The 22,759-nt window shown below is 42.0% G+C and overlaps 1 protein-coding gene across 1 annotated transcript; it reads right to left on the bottom strand.

Moving 5' to 3' along the window:
• Positions 1–208: 208 nt before the first annotated feature.
• Positions 209–21,863, bottom strand: flvcr1 (FLVCR choline and heme transporter 1). Its single transcript, XM_084377102.1, has 10 exons — positions 20,549–21,863; positions 19,612–19,756; positions 17,563–17,703; positions 16,851–16,918; positions 11,480–11,583; positions 10,423–10,533; positions 8,441–8,546; positions 8,232–8,343; positions 7,823–7,890; positions 209–5,077 (listed from the first exon to the last, which is right to left on the bottom strand). The coding sequence occupies exons 1-10, from the start codon at positions 21,242–21,244 to the stop codon at positions 4,994–4,996; spliced, it is 1,635 nt and encodes a 544-aa protein (XP_084233228.1). The 5' UTR covers positions 21,245–21,863; the 3' UTR covers positions 209–4,993.
• Between the last annotated feature and the right edge of the window lie 896 nt (positions 21,864–22,759).

Raw genomic sequence — 22,759 nt, forward strand, 5'->3', positions numbered from 1 at the left:
CCCAGAAGAATGAAGGCTGGATTTACGGCACAAAGGAAGTATTAAAAGTATCTCAGGGGTAAGGAGAGACAGACTAACATGATGATGTTTGTTCTAATCATGAGAGCTGTTGATAATGTGTAAAACAGACTAACTAAGCCTTATCCTAGAGGAAAGTGCAACAGTGCATGCTGTTGGGAAAATACACAAATGAGGCGTTCAGCTTGTGTCAGTTTGACCTCGGCCATTTAATCGTTATGTGTCACATAAAAGTTACACTGGGAACTACAAGCTGTCCTTTGTCCACAACCATGAACACATCCTGCCAAACAAAAACTAATTTATACGTTAATGTAAAATAAGTGATTCAAAGACCAGTTTCGTGGTTACAACAGAGACGATTTCATACACAAATGGTCTCGGCGGCACTCACAGTACCTGGTACATGACATCCTTTCTTGATTTCATAATGGAGACAACGGGAGATCTGACTCTGAAGAGACATTTTTCAGTTGGGTTTCATCAAACAAGCTGAGTTCTCTGTATGTTTTAGTCCAGATAACCATTTGTTGTGAGTGCTTTTATTATTTTACTCAGTGCTATTTGCTAATAATTTATTCACAGATTAATAAATAGCCGAACATGATGAGAAAAATAAATTATATGAACAAATGTGAAGACTGTAAAAGTTCCACTTATAAAAATGAGAGCGAAGTTAGACCTTCAATGGCTAAGAGCCAGAAAACAGAGAAATACTTTCAAACCAAATAAATATACATAGTTTTCTTTTTATACCAAACAGATGTGAAACAGAAGATTTAACAGTGGTTTGTAGAAACATGCTACCATTAAAGGTATATTCAGAAAAGTAAAGAGAAAGTTCTGGCAAAAGGTAAAATGTCTCTCGGCTGATGTTGACTTCGTAATCATTCCGTAGAATAATGTCATCGCCAAACAGTTTCTTAAAAAGTTGGCAACATTCATTCACACATAAATAAAAACAAAACATTTATAGTTATAAATGTGTAAAGAAAGCTACAAAACCACAATTCCTTCTACAAGTCAAACTTTGACACGACATAAATAAAATGAACAAACCGATCTGTAAATCACTTATAATGTGAATCATCTTTTCCTGTCACAGAAACAATCACTCTTGTGCTTCTCTGTCCACTCTGCTTGCTTTGTTACAAAAAACACAAGATGGCGCTATTCTTCCCGTCTCACAAACAGCAGCCGTGACATGCAGATTGTGTGTGCGTAACAACAGACAGCAGTCGACAATAAAAACACATTTTCAGTCATGCATCGGAGTATAAAACTTGAAGTTGTGCGTCTGTTTCGTTTTTGTGCACTGAACTCTGAACTCGTTCACATTCTGTTTGGTCCACTGTCGTTTGTTTAGTGGGGAAACACATCAGCAGCAGCAGCACAGTCGTGTTGTTGAGAAGCCTTTTGTACAAGCTGCAGATAGTTATCTCTCTCGTGTCAGTAACACTTTGTATAAAGGTCCTTGTAGTAAGCATTAAACAATAGGAAAATACGGCCCTTGTAAGTCCTTAAGATAAGACTATATAAGCCTTAATAATACATAATAATAAGTCGTTAGGTTAATCATCTTATAAATGTTCATAATAGCACAATACACATTAATTGTTAGATTATAAGACATTTATAAGCAATCACAGGAAACTTGTTAACTTTATAAACTGCTAAGGAACATTAATAAAAACCTTATGAGCTCTTATAATTATTTATTAATCTTAACAAGGCAGTTAAGGGTTAACTGTTAATAAATGCAAAACAAAGTATTTATTAATCTTCATAAGGCAACACATAATAATGGTTTAATAATGACATAAGTTAGTAAGTTGGGTATTTCTGGAAACAGGTTTATTAAGATAAAGGTCTCTATCCTGTTTCAGCACCATTTCAGAAATAATCTCTGTCTATACATCACATTTGAAAACGTATATCCCGTACCCATTCATGTACACTGGGCGGGAGGAAGCACATTGTATACTCTGGTCGGTTGCTAAGCTACAGAAAATACAATGAACGAGGCGAGAAGCACGACCGCTCTTCACAGAGTCTTCTTGGATAATTTGTCAGCAAAACATCGTCAGCAGCCGTTTTTGTCTCTCTTTCCCATCGCTGTATTATCAGAACATGTTTGTGTCTTCCTAAATATAAAGTTAAACAACAGAGCATCCATTCCATCAACGTACGAACACGCATTCTTCGACATCCTAACGCAAACTCAGAGTTCACTTTTGCCAGTGATGCTACAAACACTGATAAACGCGTCTGCTTCGTCATTTTCTTTCTTTCATTCGTTTTCGACTTTCTTAACATCTTCACCCTGGAAGAAGTTTTTCAAAAGGTCAATTTTCAGTGACCTGAAACGCCGTTTACGTGCAGAAAAAGCTTTGTTTTAAGAAATTAAAGCCTCAAAAAATGTGCTCAAAATGCTGTAAACAATAGTAAGAAACTCATAAGACTTGCACTGACCTTCTCAAGCGTCTATAAACTGTAAACAAGTTTCCTGCAAGTGCGTAGGAATGTTTTATAAACTGACGATAAACATGTAGATTTAGATTTAGTCTTATTTATGTTAATAAACATCTTATAAAGGACTTAGAAGGGCCCTATCGCCTATTAACTCATGCTTACAAAGACCTTATAATTATGAGTTTGAATAAAACTAAATAATAATCCCCATTAGAGCCGGTCTGTAACTTGGATTAGGACAATCACATGAATCATAAGCACAGTGCTTTGACTCTTGGCATCAGTCATGTCAGGGCGCTGTCACAGAAATTTGACCTCTACTTTCTCCACTTTACCCAACAAGAGTTTTGTTGGTAGAAGGGGTCTCTTGATGTACTCCTGAGTCAGCCGGTGTGAGTCCCCTGTTTTATCTGTGAGACTCGTGTTCAATGACTTTCCTCTGTCATCTGCGTGGTGATGCAGCGATCAACCGATTTCACCAGTAACAGCAGTTTGAAAACGTCACAGTTTCGTCAGTGTAGTGACAAGTTACACTGGAAAAATGCCACTTCAAAAACAAGTACACAACAATGAATACAAGGTGTTGCTTGTTTGCAATAAAGAAAAAAAAGAAATGCTTCTTTCTAGGTGACCGAGTCTTCCATTAAGTGTAATAAGATGGTTTTGAGTAGAAATTAGACAAATATACTTGGTTAGGGAGTTGGTAGGGAATTTAAAGCAACATTCTTTAACTTTTTTTCACCTTAAAATAAAAGCTTGAGAATCATTTTGTTGGTGCAGTGTCTTGTAATAGGGCAAATGGTGTCCCTGCCCCTTCTTTCTGCACTATGTTACATCCTTATATTCATTATCATGTACTTTATTATCTGGTTACTGCATTACTTCTGTTTCAAAAGGCAGCAACTGTTAAAAACAAAGAAACATAGAAATGTTGCGAGGACAAAATACAACACAAATTAATAATGCTCAGATCATTTCATACATCTGTAGCGTCTTAGAATGAATGAATGCATCGTAGTCAGGACACCAGGGTTTCTCAGATTATAGTCGTATCCTCAAAATCTATGATTAGATTTCCACGCGGTCAGAGTCAGTAAAATTGTGCGTCCTGCAGTAGCCGAGGTTGTACCGCCGTCTGATTCTAAAGTGTTTTAGGCGACTTCACTGACATTCATCACCGGAGCAGCCGACAGACAGGAGTCACACTGCTCTCTGTTTTCTATCACCCTCCTCCGCCTCAGTCAGAGTTAGTTTTAAGATTTGTGGTCATTTCTAGACTCACTTTTAAAGTTTACATCCTGCATTGCTCCGTGTACTACAACAAAAACCACGAGAACAATCCGGTTCGGTTTATAGGGGGCAGCCCTTCTACATTCCCTCCTCTTCCCTCAACTTCTTTTGTCGCTTTGTGGAGGCGACTAATGGGAAGGAAAAGGGGGATGAACCTTCTAAATGTTTGAACTCTTTTCTTCAGAATGGAATGGCTCACCATCCCAGGTTTACAAAGCGTTTAGGCGAAGGTAGCCACAATCGCACTGAACTTAACTCCAACTGTTCATGGGTCCCAAAATATGAAAACTTGTGTCAAAAATGAACTTGCAAATAAAAACCTGTGAGGATTTCCAGATTTAGACGGTGTCAGTTGAGTGAGCTCAGTTACTTTCATATACTTTTTTTAATCGTCTAGACCTCAGACTTGCTGCTACATCACCCGCCCATTCTTCTGCAGACTAAATGAACCAGGCAAAATGATCTGCGGCTGCTTCTCGGCCTGGCTGATCGAACAATAACATGATTCATGTTGATTATCTTTATCCGAAGCAGATTCACAGGAGATTTCAGATTGTAACTAACAGAACCAGTGTCACGTGTAGAGAAAAAATGAAATGAAGGACTATTAACAACATTTACAGTGTTTTACAGTCCAGAGCGTGAAAGTATAATTCAAGTAAACTCAGGAGACGTTGGCCCTGTGCAGCGGGCAGTGGCTGCAGGATGACTCTCTAGTTCGTCCTCCCAGACACCTGAAGACCTGCTGCTGCGTTCTGTCAAGAATCAACTACAGCAGACCAGGTGATGGTGATCCAGGATTTACATACAGATACCAACGCAGGAGCGCCATGCTTCACGTATGATACAAATAAAGTGCGGCGGATTTTCTTCTGCATTCTTTTTTTACCGATCCATGTCGATCTGTTCGAGAGGAACCACCAAGTTCTGTCAACGGGAGGTAATGCTTCGAAGGAGTCAAACAGCTTCAGGGGGAGCGTTGACCGGCTTCGGTCATCCCTTCTGGCTTAATTCCACTGTAGATTGTGAATGTGCTTGATTAGACTCGGATCTCATCCCGAAAATCCTGCTGTCCGATTATCGAGGAGATTATACTTGGGAATAAAATTCAAGTGCACCTTTAGGTTCTTCACATAGACTACAGTGCCAGCACTTGTCCCAGGGCAGCAGGGAGACCTTCTCATCTGTCCTACGATCTGGTGACTTGGCGGCGTCACAGCGAGGTTTCATGGGAGAAGCTGAACGAGGGTTCCAGCTTGACGCCGTTGCTTTTCTCCCCGGGACAATCAGTGGGAAGCTAGGAGAAAGGAATGGAGAGAAAGTTAGACGGGGATCAACAAAACGATTTCCTCAAGGATTTGTTGGAATGGACTAACATCGGCTTTGATGAGTCAATGACACGGAAACAAGCTTCTCATTTCTCAGTTGATACTTCCTCGTAGGGCTGTAGCTATCGATTCTTTTTGGAATCGATTAATCTAGCACTTTATCGATCGATTAATCGATTAATCGTATATATATATATTTTGCATTTTTAAACAACCAAAACAAATAATGCATGACGAAAATGATGTGGCTGTAAAATGATCAACCATTTGGCTTTTATTTCTTTAAAAAACAGAGGTATTTCTTACAACTCCAACTCCAACTCCTCCTTAAATAACAATACAGTTTCAACTTACTGTAAAACATGTATAACATGTAACACTATGAATCAATACAAACTTAAATAGTAACGGCCATTTTGCCTTAGTGTTGTCTTATACAACATTACAAAAAGGGATTGCACCTTCTAACCACCTACTAACAAATAATATATAATCTCTGGGATAGGCCTATTTGCTATGGTAACCTAGCAACCTATGTGTGTGCACGCATGCTGTGTTATATATAATTTTATGTTATACACAGCACCAAATCACAACAGAAGTCATTTAAGGTCACTTTTCCTATAGAACCGGTCCGGACCGTTTTCATTTAATTAATAATTTCTTCATCGTCGCGCATCTACAATTCTCCTCCGCTCTGTTTTACGAAGGGAGGAGCTCCGGACCGACGTGAACAAACACACGTGCACACACACTTACAGACAGACAGAGAGAGAGAACATGTCACGTCGGTCTCAACTGTCTGTAAAGCAGATATCATATCTACGTTTTTTAAACGCGCACAAACTGGTTCTGCTCTGGCATGTCATCTCGAGCCTTCGCAGTTCTCCGTCGTGGTGGCGGATACGCAATGCAATCCCCCCCGGGCTGCTGGAGAACCAGCGTGAGGACGTGAGTTTAGAGGACCAATCACAGCCCTTGCCGTCTCCGTTTCCCCGCGACGGAGTGCCGGACACTCCGCGCCCGGAGAGTACGGAGAGGCTCTCCGTCAGGCTCTCCGGCGACGGAGAGGGCTCTCCGTGTCCGTGTACGGCACTTTACGCAGTATTAACAACGGTCCGTGTGGAACATTCAAGATCCCTGTGCGTCATAGGAATTTAACGACGCTTCGAGGCAGAGTTTTTGCCTCGACCAATTTTTGTAATCGAGTAACTCGAGTAACTCGATGAATCGTTACAGCCCTACTTCCTCGACTTAACATTTCAAAAAAAGCTAAGTGGTCATCAGACGACAGTCGATGGGTTCAGAGATTGCGTTCTGGAACTGTTTTGTCTCGTTTGCTCTCAGTTTACCTGCATGCAACCAAAACACATTGTGTCTACACTACTTGGACTACAAAAGGAAAACAAAACGCTTCTGATACCAACATTTTCCCCTTGCCAACAAACTCTGCACTCGTATGGAGATATGTGTTTATAGAGTTTACCTGTGGATCATTTTATATGATTAAAGCATTGTTTAAAGTATCACGAAGACGGATTAATCCGGTGTGAACTGTTTTTAGTCCAATCCTCAGTGTACTTCTTTATATCACCACCAGATGGCGCCAAATGAAAACAAATTTGAAATCCAGCATTTGTTTTATTTAAGTGGTGAAAATAAGACAGTGCTTGTTTAAAGGCCACAATTTCTGTGAGCAGAAAGACTTTAGAGACGGAACAACATCGAGTTTAATTGCAAATCGCACTGAAAACGCTCACGTACATACAAAAGTTGATCGCGGTGAATTTCCACCATCGGGATAATCGTGAATATCCTCACGAATGACTGAAAAAACGTTGATTGTTGTGATCCTTTGACCAGGATAATTGAGATGTGAAATTTTCACATCATCCTCTGCCTTCTGCTAATAAACTTTCTATTTCGAATCTCATCTCGCAAACCTCAAACTTGATTGTGACCTCTGAGCTCAGGATGAAGAGTAAGTCTTTGGTGAATCGCCTTCTCAGAGGGGCACTTCAGCGGTGACTCAGCAGGACGGTGGGAACACGAATTAAAGGCTGATTGAAGAGTCCAGACGAACAGAACTAACGGCCGAAGGCTGATTTGCAGGGCGCCTTCAGAAATCATTACAGATAATCAGCCGGTGGTGAGGTCAGATTCAAGAGGGGGACAGATTTAATAGCTGTGTGTTCAGAGGAGAATTTGTGAGCCTGAACAGAAACACAAAAGAGACTTAATGTCCACACTGACAAGAGGCTCTGTTCAAGGAGAGCAGAGAAAGGTTCAAGAATCTGTCTCGTCATAAGATCACACCATGGGACGTCAGTAGGAGGAAATACAAAGAGACACTCAGACTCAGTGCTGTCCTCTCTAAAGGGCACTCCACGGGGACGCAGAGGGACATGTGATATGTTCTTAAAAATACAGTTTTCCATGAAATCCCTCATCTAGAAAATCAACAAATATACAAAAACACTTTCAAAACGTATCACTTTCTTGTCAGATTTTTGAAACCTGAACTGAAATAAATGTCTCTTTAAAACTGCTGAAAGACTGATGAACTTGTTCTGACAATAATGAATACGCACAGAAACATTCTGCAGTTTAGTCTACTCGTGCAGAGCAGTCAAAGACAGACATCACATAACCCATAGTGTGTGTTTCTGTATTTGTTTCTGTGTGCGTTTCTGTGCGTGTTGCTGTGCACTCACTGCTTGCAGGTGGTTGCTGTCTGCTCCCATGTTGACGTTGTGTCTTTTCAGTTCCGACTTTATTAAGGCTGAAACATAAAACAAAGAAACATTATATTTATAACTAGCAAGGCCCTCGGTAGAGCCTCCATTACCCAACAGTCCCCTTTGTACTCACTGATAGATACCAGACACCTAAATGTTCATGTTCAATCATTTGGTTGATAACAGAAATGGATCGCCAGTTAACCTTCACTTTCCCTAAATTGTACAGTGAAAGCGTCATTAAATGCTGCAATCTCAACGATTCACCTGATAATTTCATTATGGACAACTTGAAGATCGATTATGATCTTAAATCGTCACATGGTCCACCTCCGCATCTAATATTTAGTGGTACGTGCACAAATGAATCGTACAAACAGCCTACCAGTGAGCAGTATCCCCAGGAAGATCCAGACGCAGAGAAGGAGGTTTCCAGCCAGAGGAGAGTACCCTGTGGTCAGTTTGCCCTGAATCAGAGTGAAAATAATCCCAAATATCTGCACACAAACACAAACACACAGGTCAGGAAACATTACAGTTACGAATCAGCCCCTTTAAGAATTGAATGCAACACGTTTGTGGTGTCTGTGATACCTGAGCGAAAGCATTGAGGAGTCCTGACGACGTCCCCTCAGACTCTGGGTAGGTGATCTCCACCGCAAACTCAAAGCCCAGAGGAAGGTAACCCGTCATGAAGAACCTGAGACACAGACGGACGTTTTCCAGAGTTTAGAGACTAAACCAAGTCGAATAATCTGCTTACATGTGTGATTACAGCCAAACAAACCTCTCGCTCATCTAAAATACATCCAAAAAAAAGTATTTTATCTGTCACACATTTTTGTTCCGTATATTAAAATCCAGACGCAGAAAACCTGATCCAAATAATTTACACCATCTGTGTTTAGCTAATATCCACATGTTCATATCATACGGCTCTGGTTCTTGCAATTAAAGAGAAATAACATTAATATAACAAGTTACAGCTCTTACACTCTGGAGCTTTAATATTTAAAAGGTATTGGAATGTGTGGTCTCGTAAAAGTGCACTTTATTTGTTGCTGAATGTTTGTTTATATGTAAACACACACACAGCGCCTGTTTCATAACTGCAGCAGCTGTGTTTTAACCTTAAACAACAGAGAGACGGACAGAGCTCACACCCCGTGTCCTGCAGATTTGTTTTGAAAGCAGAATTGTGCAGCTGTGAGAGTAAAACTGAAGGGCGATGCAGCCTAAAACTCAGATGGTTTAATACATATATTGAGGGTAGACTGTTCATTGGCCTGGCTGATTATCGGGGCCAATATTCACCTTTTTTAAAAATGTTTATTATCGGTATCTGCGTTTTTTGTGTCTGATTGCTGATAAAATGATTTTAAAAATGTACTACTTCAGCTCTGATGCAGCATCCCTACATGTCACAAGTTATAGCCTATCAGCACTGAATAATCTGAATCTGCAAAATACCTACTAAGTAAAGTTATCAAATAAATGTAGTGGAGAGGAAGTATAAAGTAGTAGGAAATGGAAATACTCAAGAAAAGTACCTCGAAATTGTAATTAAGTACAGTACTGTAGTTAGTTACATTCCATCGCTGGTTATTCTCAACTCTCTTTGATTACTATTTGTAATTATCAAATTTAAGGGGTATGGTACGGCACAGTTATTTTAAACCATTTCTTAACTGAATTTAGAGAACAAAGGTCAGTGCTGTTAATGGACATAAAGTATGAGGGAGATAACTTTTTGTGGACTGTGCAGAGTCGTTCGTCTTTACGAGCCTCTGATACAACCAGAGATGGTTTATGAGAGGATGTGTAACATGTGGGAGCAGTTAATGCCCCTGCCCCTCCACTGTATGACTGCTTTCCAGCTCAAACCCGGGATTACATGATAGTGTGCAGCCTGGAAAGATGAAGTAGCTATTTGATATGCAAACAACATGAACACACCGTCGGATCCGTTTTCAGAAAAGCATCAAGGTGGTCCCTGCAGTCAAATACCACTGTTTTATGTGCTTGATAAGATGCTCTCTACTCTGTGTTTACTTTGATGAACATAGACCGGCATTAGGCATATCAGTTTCATCTCTTCTGAACTGAAATATATTTATCGTATGATTAAATAGTCATATAAAAAACAGCATAGCACAGTAAATGTCAGCATCATGAACCCATCTGAGCAAAACATCCAAAAGAGCCAGAATGAAAGTTAGTGTGATGAAAGAACTTCTTGTGGTTCAAAACTGAAGTTTTAACTTCATTTTGTGGATTAGAACCCTGAGCCTCAAACTCAGGAGTCTACATGAAGCATGTACTTTACCAGGTGAGCTACTCATCAGCTTTATTAATTACCAAGTTTTGGTGAACCATCCTTGGAACATTAGCCAACCCGATGACGATCAGATCACCAAAACAAGGTAATTAATTAAGCTGACGTCTAAAAAAGACGTCACAATAACTCAGGATCTCCAGTGGACGTCTTTTCAACGCCTTCAAAGATATTAAATTGACGTCTTTTGGAAATGTTTTTGCTCGTTGGGGTATAATTCAGTAAATCAGGACAGTCATACCCCAGCACTCCAGCAGTGAAGAAGACCAGGTAGATGTTGTTGAGGTCCAGAGTGAAGGTGAAGACCACCATGCCCAGAAACGACAGGGTGTACACGATCAGAGTCGTCATCCTGTGAAACAGCAGCACAACCACGTCAGAGGCAGTCGATTGATTACTTTGATTGACAGTCACCAATCAGGGATAAGAGCTGTTTCTTCTGTGATTATCTTCTACGACTTCCCACATTCTGATTCCTCCCACTTGTGAAACTATGGCGACACATTAAACTTGAGCACTGCTGACAGAACAACCCGACAGGTTTAGGCGAAGTCAGGATTCCAGTTCTCTCTCTTCCTCCACCGCGATCGTCTCAGGTTTCATTTTACTGCATCTACTCTCCACGCTGGAGATTTATATTGTTCACACAAAGGGGCCAGATGTATGAAACAACTCTGATATTACACTTATACACCAAAAGTATGTGGACACGCCTGTCTGGGCCTGTTCCTCGAGCGTCAAAACTAACTTATACCCCTTTTCTACTGGTCAAAAATCCCACTTAAACCTGCTTTTGTGTGCAATGGGAATATGCACACTCTCCATTTACACCTGGGTCAATTGACTCTGCAGTTGACACAGGTTTCTATCACTTTGGCTCAGCTTTGATCTAAACATAAGACCTGGGTGAATGCGCTAAATTCTGAAGTCAATGGGTGAACGGTTGTTTTCTCTTCTGTAACAACTGTTTCCGGCGCATTTGTGACGTCAGTGACGTACGACGTAAGGCTTCAGATATAAATCACAGACAGGCTGCCTTGCCTGCAGGAAGTGGGAATGGGACTTTTACCAGATTTAATTTTTGCAGTTGCTCCCCAGTGGAGTGCTTAAGTAAGTCTTGTCTTTAAGCTTGTTGGGCGTCGTTTGCTTTTTACCTGTTCTTGTTTCCCCAACTTTCTGTAGAAAGACAACTGGAAAACTGGAACATTTTCCTGAGGATGGACCCCCAAACATCCCCGCCACATACGTGCTCCTAAGTCTCCCATAACCCCAGGGAGAAAACTGCATGCGTCACCTACTTGTACGTCTTCGTGTGGTCCAGCCACAGGCCACAGAGGATGGAGCCGACCATTCCCGCAACAACCAGAGTCAAACCAATTCTCCCAGCATTCAACTCCTGGTTCTGAGGAGAGGAGAAGAGAGGAGATGGTATATGTTAAGAAATGCACTGGCATTTATAAAGTGCTTTTCCCGTCTTCCGATTACTCAAAGTGCTTTACAACACACATTCATACATTCATGGCAGAGGACACACAAGGTGCCGACCAAGGATGTTACATTAAAACCGGTGCTGACATCATCAGGAGGGATACAGTGCTTCCTGTCCAAAGTAACCCCTGATACGTCTCACACAATTTGGGGTTCAGTATGTCGCCTAAGGGTACTTTAACGTGCAGCTGCAGCATCCGGGTATCAAAAACATGACCTTACGATTAGTGCCAGACCCACTCTACCTCCTGAACCACAGCCGCTTTAGTGGAAAAGAACTGGAGTCCAAATGATACATCAGCCACCTGACATTATCAGAATTATATCATATGTCTGATATGAGCCGATAAGATAACTTAACTGTTACAGAACATAATGGGGTAACTGAAGCGTACTATTTCAGTCAACGCATTCAGTCAGGACAGAGAGCGTCAGATGTGACGCGATTGTCGGACGCTCGCTCGCGTAGCATCCAGTTAGGACACAGACTTACACCAACACTATTAGCATGGCTATCAACCAATGGCAGAACAGGACAGAATGTTATTGTTTGAAATTGAGAACTGGGGCTTTGATCTGGATTCTAAAGCTGGCACCTCTTTGATTGAGTGTGACCATTCCTTCCACTCCTTTGATCTCTGCTATAAGACACACATCACAGTAGTAGAGGTGTTGCACAGTAGAGTAGTAGAGGTGAAGTGTTGCAGTCAGTTCAGGAATATACAAAGCCAGGTTTTATCCCAGCTATATCGAAGCAAGATTTTCAGTAAAGTGTGGTCATTTCTTCAAGATAAGAAGATGAACAGAGAACTCCCCCCCCCGCCGCCCAGGATGTCTCCGAGGAAGGAGAAGAAAATTAAAAGGACAATCAAAACCTGCCAACAATCAAAACCACGTCCACTTCCCCCACTGATGGACAAAGTCCAGCTCTCAGTGTCCAGCAGAGGCAACGACTCCTGTGCTCCCTTTAATGAGCAGCAGGTGGAAAGACCATCGACATACGATGCAAAAATGCAGTCCCTTATTCAGATACTCCTAAGTAAATTTGAAGTCGATGAAAAGTTTGCTTTCACACTGCAGGACACAGTCAACCGGTGCACTTCTGACCTCAAAGCAGAGAGAGCAAAAAACAAAAAAGTCCAGAGTAAATTGAATGATGCTTTAAACCAGCAGCAGAAGGAAGCAGAGGACTTTGAGTTTGCAAAACAGCAAATGGCATCTGAAATCAGTTGCCTGCAAAATGAACTTGAGGCTTCCGAAAACAACAGGCAGCTTTGTGAACAACAGCTTCAGGAAGAAGCAGAGACTCGCAGCAGAGTTGAAGAGGCCCTTGAGAAGGAGGTTGCTCATTCCTCCAGATTACATAATTTGATACTAAGGTACAAAGAATGGAAGGCAACTCACAAAGCTTCATTGAAGGATATGGAGACAGAAAATGAGAGACTTGAAGAGATGGCAAAGAAAAATGAGAGCACATTTGAGGAGGCCATTGAGGAGGAACAAGCAAAAGTGGCCGATCTATTGAAGTCACAAAAGGAGCTCCAGCGGACAAATGAGAGGCTGGAAGTCACAATCACTAAAATGAAAGCTGAACGTAAAAAGCACAAGGAGGTGATTGAGAAGCTTCAGAGGGATCTGGAGGGGTCCTCCAGCAATTTTTCCTCCCTTCAGCAGACAGTCAACCAGTGTGCCTCTGACCTCAGAGATGAGAGAACAAAAAACTATGACCTCCTGAGGGACTATGAGGCTGCAGTCTACCAGCAGCAGAAGGAAGCAGAAACTCGCAGCGGACTTGAAAAGGCAATCAAAAAGGAGAAGGATTTCTTCTTGAGAGCATATAACAAGATAAAGATGCAAAAGGAAGAGAACGCAGATATCAGAGCTAAACTCAAGACTACGGAGACAGAATATGAGAGAATGAAATCTGAACACCGCCTACTCTCTGAGAGACATGAAGAGATGGCAAAAAAATTGAGACCACCTTTGAGGGGCAATCTACCATCAATAAGCTTGTGAACATGGTAGATGAACTCAGAGCACAGCAGTCAGAGAGCAAGACAAGACAGGGGAAACTTAAACAAAAGCTAAAACAGGAAATGACAAAAAACTTAGATTTACAGCAGAGAGTTGATCAAATGAAGCCCTAGCCCTTAACCCTTAACCCTTAACCCTTGTGGGTTCTCTCCGGGTGCTCCGGCTTTCTCCCACAGTCGAAAGACATACACAAAAAGTAAGGTTAATCGGTTAGTCTAAAAAAGTCACACTGCTCTCCAGATCAGATATGAGAGGCTCAGCTAAAAATAAGACCAGAGTTCAGTTCACAGTAGCTCGTCCCTGAACTCCTGAGCCCTAACCCTTAACCCTTGTGGGTTCTCACCGGGTGCTCCGGCTTCCTCCCACAGTCGAAAGACATACACAAAAAGTAAGGTTAATCGGTTAGTCTAAATTGTCCATAGGTGTAACCGTCCTTAAAGTCGATGAACCCTAACCCTGTAACCCTTAAGCCTGAATTAGAGACCTGGAAGTATCCTTGAGCAAGATACTGACCCCCAATTTGACATCATCTCTTGGTCATCTCTTTAAATTACAGATAGATTGTAAACATTGTTCAGTTCTGTACTTACAACATCTGTCATGTACAGAAGAGTATTAGGGCCAGGGGTGAGAAAAAAAATGTCAAGAGGAAGTTTTTTTATTTTCATTATGCAACATTTCGACTGTTTTCTTGAAGTGCATAATGAAAAAAAACCTTTCTCCTCTCATTTTTCCCTCATCCCTGGCCCTAATACTCTGGATCCCTTCTCTGTTGCTCTTCCTGAGGTTTCTCCCTTTTTTCTTCGTGGAGTCTTTCCTCATCCGAGTCGAGGGTCTAAGGACAGAGGGTGTTGTATGCAGTACAGAATTTTTTTTGTTTTTTTTAAAAACTATGACCTCCAGAGGGACTATGAGGCTGCTGTCTACCAGCAGCAGAAGGAAGCAGAAACTCGCAGCAGACTTGAAAAGGCAATCAAAAAGGAGAAGGATCACTTCTCAAGAACATATGACAAGATAAAGATGCAAAATGAAGAGAACGCAGATATCAGAGCTAAACTCAAGACTACGGAGACAGAATATGAGAGAATGAAATCTGAACACCGCCTACTCTCTGAGAGACATGAAGTGATAGCAAAAAAAATGATACCACCTTTGAGGGGCAATCTACCATCAATAAGCTTGTGTATATGGTAGATGAACTCAGAGCACGGCACAAGTCAGAGAGCAAGACAAGACAGTGGAAACTTAAACAAAAGCTAAAACAGGAAATGACAAAAAACATAGAGTTACAGCAGAGAGTTGATCAAATGAAGCCGTAACCCTTAACCCTTAACCCTTAACCCTTGTGGGTTCTCTCCGGGTGCTCATTGTATCAATGTCATTTTGGATAATGGAGTTTATTGTCCACCTGAAAATTCAAAATTCAAAATCAAATGCCACATTTCAGGGATTATTATTAGTAATATTAGAATTATTTTACTTCCTGATATCAGTGTCAGTCGCAGAAATCTGGTATCATTCAGGCTGTAAAAAATACAGCTGAGCGAAAACACTTTTGTTCACCTTTGAACTCATCAAATCTGCAGAGAAACAGAAAAGTTCCTCTCGCAGGTGGGTGAACTATAATCCAGTCACATGTTCTTTAAGTGTGTGCGTATGTATGTATGGGTGAGGGGGGAGTTGGGGGGAGTCAGGGATTTACGGTGGTTCTGGTTGGAGAGGGCTGTTAAGTCATCTGACAGTTCAGCTGGGAGAGTTTTATAAGTTCATGCAAGGGTGAACATCTCTCAGCGTGTGTGTGTGTGTGTGTGTGTGTGACAGAGAGTGTGTATTGCTAGGAATAGCAGAAACTGAATGAGCGTCAGCCTTCCTTCTAGTTGGTGTGTGAGAGAGAGAGTGAGAATGAAGCGCTTCGGAGTGAATGAATCAGTCTTTCACGGCATCATTTTGCTTCACGTGTGTGTGTGTGTGTGTGTGTGTGTGTGTGTGTGGACAGTGTTGTGGTGGGCAGCAGGCATGCGTGAGAAAAGCTAATGAACTCAGACAATAAGCTCATGTCTCGTCAAAGCCATCAGAAGTGTCTTTGTTCCTCTCTCTCTGTTCCTCTTTTTCTGTCCACCATCAAGTCTCCATCCATCCACCTATTATTCTGTACGGTTTAATCATTCATGGTAACAAAAGACAAAATGACAACTAAATGGAGCAGAAACGTTTTTAAAGGAGCACTACGTAGTTTTGGAGAGAAAATTCAAACTCAAAATTTTAATATTTACAATATTAATGAGGTAATAATACAATTATTTATTTTTTCCATAACTGAATAAACAAGCTGTTCTCAGAGGAAAATAAGGTCCCAAAACACTGTTTGAAGCTAGAAAGGTGGCAGGGTCCGCCTCATATAAACAAAGAAAAACAGTTTTAAACTGTATTGTCCTTTAAGGTCACTTTGTTAATTCAGTTTATTCAGTCATGAAAACAAAGACAGTTTGTTTATTTAGTCCCCAAAACTAGATAGTGCCCCTTTAAGTACGGCTGAGGAGGGAACGTTGGTGTGATGAGTTAGAAAAGATCTGCAGTATTTGACACACGTTGCTCCATTATTAAGTTGTTCGACCTGTTTTGAGTCTCGTTCTTGCAGCCTCAACCTTTAAAGCCTGATCATAATTCAGAGTCGGAACAAAGATAAACAGCACACTGTTGTACAGACAATGGCTACAATACTGCAGCTGATGCACCTGAGTATCAGGCAAAGATCCAGGATCAGGATCCTTTTCTCACTCACTGACAGACGAGACGACCCACATATGAACGAACACACCCTGAGCTGATAGATTTACGTTAGAGATAGGTGGCAACGACCAAATCCTACAAGAGCAAAGAATCTCGCTTTGGACCGTAACAAATCAGAAATGAACCTCCATTAATAAACATGTTTGTTACAAGAGACAAAAAGGTAAAAGTTTAAAGTTAATACTACTTCAGTTGTATGTAGCTCCAGAAATGTTCTGTTTTGTGTTTTGTGGACTACGAAACTTCACCCTTGCATGTTGGTGAGGAGATAGTGACTGAATTTAATTTAATTTTTTTTGTGAACTGTTCCTTTAAACAGTCTGTTTTCATTCACTCCTAGCTGTTTGTGTTTTTTACCTCATAGCAGGCCGTGATCATCTGGCTGAGAAGTGTTGAGACAGAGTAGAAGGAGCCCGTCATTATACCTGCAGGCAGACAGAAACAAAGAGGCCGGGGAGTGTGTGGTTAGATTCAGCAGTTCTGCAGTGGGAAGATGAACGTTACTGTAGAAATAATGTTTTTAGAGTCACTGTTTCTAACCACAGCAGCACATGTATTCATGTTATTGACGAGTGAATTTGCTGTCATGCAAGTAGCTCTGTCTAATCCGCTGTGTGTCTAGCTGTTGTGACTTGCTTTGAGTGTGTCGAGAACAGAAAAAAACCAAAGTGTGTGTTGTGCTGTCACACACGGAGGAGTCATGTGAGGCAGCATGTGCCGTGAGACGGTCACACTATAAACATGAGAGCGCAGAGCTCAGCCTCATTCAGCTGCTGAGGCCTTAATGACTTCTCCCCAGGGGAAATGTTAATTCTCTGGATTGTTTTGTGAGGATTGTGGGTGTTTTTAATAAACGTTAAGGCTCTGAGGGTTGAAGGAGCAGGTTGACAACTCACAAATTAAAGCGTGGGTGCTGGCGCGTAGGTATAAACAAGCAAGAATGCAACAAAAAAGAAAGTTATGGTAACATTTATGTGCGCCTTCGTCTTTTCTTGTAGTCGTTCAAAGTTACTCTCTGGGACTGAGGGTCCAGAAAATGCTTCAGAAACTGAAGGTCTTTCATGCTTACCGTAGGTGATGAGCAGGAGGACAAAAGCTTTGTTTCTGACCAGGTTGAGGATGGACTGTTTGTAGGAGTAATCTTCAGGAGGAGTGTCTGGGAGGACAGCCTGGGCGTGACTGGGTGGGAGCTTGGGGCGGTCCGTTATCACTGGAGAAGACACAGACATGGTTGTTTGGGTTAGCTTGCTCGGCCTCTTACTTATCAAAGAGTGAAATAAAAACATGATGTTCTCTTTGAATGTGCATTAAAAACAATAAATACCACAAAAGATCAGGAAACTGTGATTTAAAATGTGTGGTGTGAGTATTTCACCCTCTCCACACACCACTTAACCAAAAATGTTCCTCTCCAAACCATGACACATAGTTAACTTGCTTAAAAAACTAACCCTCAACGGTAGGTCTGTCTTTAATTCAAACCTAATCCTATTCTAATCTTAATCCTAAACTCAAGTCTTTATCTGAAACTGGTCACTTACAGATGTAAGGAGCAGCAAAATGTCCCCACTGTGGAGGGTTTCAATCCTCATGAGCAGAGATGGAATGTAATTGTAGTACAATTCTGAGGTGTACTTGATTATTTCATTTTTAGTTACTTCATACTTCTACTTGTTGTGCTTTTTACTTAATTTCTACATTTGAGTACTTACAAGTTAGTTTGTAGACTGTATGCTGCATCAGAGCCAAAATAGTGCATATTTTAAATTAATTTATTTTATCGGCAATCAGATAAAAGAAAAAAAGTGTTGAACATCAGATCCAATAAAGGCCAGGCCAACAATTGGTTGACCCATAGAACACAGTATTTGCTGTTACTTGTACTAACTGATACTTAAAGGGTAACTCCACCAACCTTCCACATTAAAGTGTGTTTACTGGTCTTGGCCAGTGCTACTGCATATGTGAAAAGAGTAGTATGAGGCCCTTTGTGGTTATAGAGGAAGCTGCATGTAATCTGATAAATTGCCTCCAGACACTGCACACTTATCACACTATAATTGATAACAAATGATCAAAATCAATACAGCAGAACCACTGAATCACCTTTTTCATTCCACACATTCTTCTTCCTTTTCATAACCTGCTGCCTACATTACCCATAATACCACTTCGCCACTGAGTGACATCACTGGAGGCATTTTTAGCAGCTTCCTTCTGGAGACACAAAAGACTTTAAACTACTTTTTCACATATGCAGCAGCACTCCCCAAGACCTGTAAACACACTTTAATGTGTAAAATTGGTGGAGTTACCCTTTAAGTAGATATGTTCTTATTTACTTAAGCACATTTAATATCAAATACTTTAAAGATGCTATATGTAAATATTGGCCTAATGTCGAATTCAAACTCTGCTGCTAAATGTAGCTGCTGTTACCTAGTGAGCTCAGCTAACAGTGCAGCTATCGACTACGTACCGGGAGCTCGGAGCACCCGGGAAATGCTGGCGTTGTTTACTATCGGCCTGTCACCTCTTGAGGTACAGAATAGCTCGGCGCTAGCTGGATAGCATGCTAACTTCAATAGATATCTCTGCAACAGAATACATAGACGCCTTTGATATAACATCACACCTGTTATTTCCTCACATTCTGTTGATTTTGATAATTTTTTAAATGTTGCCTTGAAGACGTTTACTCAAGCACAATTCTTATTGTTAACTTTCACTTCTACCACAGTAACATTTTAACACGTTATATAACGATCAGTGGGTGAGGTAGTGAAAAAAAAAAAGAAGTATTATTGCACGTGATAATCAAGGGGAATAATGCACATGATATTACGTCGATGATCACGTGCAATATGATTTTTTTTTAAAATCGAGTATGACTTTTGGGTACTTCTTACAACACTGCTTTTGAGGGCACACAGACACACAAACACACAAACACCTCTGTTGATATGTGCAGACAGAAGTGAGCCTGTGGTCACCTCATATGACTTCCAGGGTAACTAAACCACAAGTCTTAAACTGGAACAGATGGCACAGATGTGTGCGTGTTGTGTGTGTGTTGTGTGTGTTGTGTGTTGTGTGTTGTGGGTGTTTGTGTGTGTACCTATAACTGTGAGGATGAAGAGGCCCGTGGAGACCGCAGCGGTGCCATAGAACATTACGCTGATGTTGTGACCCATCAGCTCTGTGTCGTTTTTCGTGTTGGGAACCAAAACTGGAGGCAACAGGAAGCCTATGGCTGTTCCCAACTAGGGACGAGAGACACACACAGAGAGAGAGAGAGAGAGAAATACTGTTAACAGACACTATTATTGTTTTACACAGTCTCTAATCATATTACACATTTAATATGAGTGTTTGGTGATAACATTCATCAGTATTACTCAGTTATATTGTGTTGACAAATCTCCTCAAAAGCACTTCAGATAAACACAGATGAATATTTCAGAGTTTGTATTATTACCCTGTTATTATATAAATATTAAATGGGCACTATGATATCAATGATATTAATGAGTATTAACTCAGAAATAATTTTTTCCATTACAAAAAAAACAAGCTGTTCTCAGAGGTAACTAAGGTCTCCAGAACACTGTTTGAAGCTAGAAAGGTGGCAGGGTCCGCCACATATAAACAATATATAACATAACATATATTTGAAACTGTGTTGTCCTTTAAGGTGTGTGTTTGTTTATTGAGTTTGTTTGCGCAGATCTACACAGATCACCTTTAAAGGACAACACATTTTCAAACTGTTTTACTTTGTTTATATTTGGCGGACCCTGCCACCTTTCTAGCTAGTACCCCTTTAAATGTATTCTCCCAAACTACAAAGTGCCCCTTTAAACCCAGGAAAAGATATAACTCATGTCATATAATGAAATAACAATTAAATCACTATCAGCTTCATGTTTTTGTCTGTTCCATCCCAGTTGCTCCATCTCTCCCCTCCACTCCACATTAGATCTGCTCCACACAAACCTAACAACACGTTGTAACATACAGCCTGTCGATCATTTAGTGCAGGCGCACACACTGACCTGGTTCCCGAGCACGGCCGTGGCACACGCGGTCGAAACCTCCCGCGGTCCGAACCACACCGAGGCGAGGCGGGACGGCAGGCCGAGGATGAACACCTGCGCCACGGAGCAGACGACCTGCGCCGTGACGGTGACTCCGAACCGCTCGGGGCTCACGCTGGCGCACTTGAGCCAGGCGCCGGCGCAGTTGAGGCCGGCGCCCAGCAGGGCCGTGATCCGCAGACCCTTCCGGTCCAGCAGCCAGGTGGCCGGGAAGATGAGCGGCACGTAGGCGACCATGTAAACGATGGAGAGCCAGTCCACCTTGTCGTAGGTCACCCCGTAGTACTGGGTGAACACGTTGGCGATGATGCTGTACTGGATCCACTGGTAGGCGTTCACTAACGAGTACAGGCTGAAGATGGTGAGCACGGCGAACCGGCGCCGGTACAGCCTGGTCTCCAGCCTCTTCTCCTCCGCCTCTGCTCCGCCTCCGTTGGGCAGCATCGCCTCTCTCTCATCCGCCGGCACCTCCTTCTCCTTCTCCAGCTCCGGCTCCCGCTCGGTGTCTGTCTCCCCGGCCCGGCACGTCGGCTCCGCTCCGTATGTCGGCTCGGCTGCTCCCTCCAGCTCGGGACTCTTCCTGCCGACCGTGATGTCGTCAGGTGCGCCGGCATCCGCGCGTAGATGCTCCTGCACGAGCTCGCCCGCCACCATGATGCCTGCCGGGTAGTTCCTCTTCTTTACTCCGCTGCTGAGAGGAGAGGCGGCAGCTAGGGGCGAGGCAGGAAGCGAGGAAACGCAGCACAGAGCGGTTTCCTCATTCGGTTACTGCTGGAAGCCGCTGCGATGCTCCAAAGACGATGCAAGACTAGAAAATGAAGCAGAGGAGGACTACAGGTATATTACAGCTGAGTACTTGAACGCGTCCTGCTCATCCTCTGTGCTGTCCCTGAAGCAGCATGCCGCCTCTCTGGTGCGCCTGCTGTCTCTCCGGGTCCCTCTATCTTTTGTTCATCCGACGCTGACACACGGCCTTCCGATGCCAGTGAGCCAATGGTAGAGCAGCTCCACTCTGTAGTATCCTGTACTACTGCCCGAGTGTGGGTGTGTGTGTGTGTGTATGCATGTAATCGGTGACCATGTGGAATCCCATGATGCAACAGCCTGTAGAGTGATATCAGCTGAAGTAGACTCTCGGCATGTTGACCTATTAAAACCAATGATTTTATAGTGAATGTGACATTACTCTGATAAAAACATAAAGGATTAGTTCACCCAAAAAATTAAAAAAATGCTGTCATTATCTAGCAGTGGCGGACTCGTGATGTTTGAGGGGCAGGGGCGGAAAAATGAAAAGGGCACCAGCGGTGGGCAGTGTCGGGGGTAACTTGTTACAAAGTAATCCTAAAGCCAGGTATACACGGATTTTAGTGTGAGCACATTAATCTCGAGCTTGGCTTTACATCGCAGACCATTTACTGCAGCTCTTCTAGACTTTCCAAATGTTATTGGACCGAATGGCTCAAATTCTTACAGTCAAACACGTCATTTCGCAGCTCAAAAAAACTTTGACCCTCTGTTTTACAGAGGCTTCTTTCACAATATAAGCTTGTGATGATGACATGACAATGTAACAACACATTTGGCCACTAAGAAAGCCTGCCGCTCTTCCTGGGGGCTTGTTTCAGATGGGGGGGTGCGCTAACGCGTTTATCTTAGCAGCTACAGTGAAATGTCTAAAAATCAAATAAATACTTCAAATCAGATGACAAATATTAACTTCTGTGCTTCTGGTCAGCTCCTTTCATGCCTGTAATGTTGCTGCTTTGTCTGCATTATCAGCCCGTCCATATGTTCAGGCTGTTATCTGCTCTAATCCTAATCATCGTTTGACCCAGTGGGACTCAACACTGCAGCAGGTGCAAGCTGCAGGTAGAACCTAAAAGTACAGGAGATCAGACTTATTTCTAAACAACAGACTACAAATCCTAGTTTTTCATTTTCTAATGCCCCTTTATTAATGTCCCTTTATTCATTTGATACGTTATTCTTGCACATGAAACTTAACGAGTATAGAAGATGTGTTAAGAGTGAAAACATTGTGTCTATGGGCCTCCCTGTCTTGTGACAGTTTTATGGTTTCAGAGCATGTGTGATAGAGAGGGTTGAAAAACCTAACATAGATAAGACAACAGACTCGTGTCCAAGGAGTCCAAGGATTTCATCCTG

Source organism: Pagrus pagrus (genome assembly GCF_965226575.1).
Source record: "Pagrus pagrus genome assembly, chromosome: 16".
Taxonomy (NCBI): Eukaryota; Metazoa; Chordata; class Actinopteri; order Spariformes; family Sparidae; genus Pagrus; species Pagrus pagrus.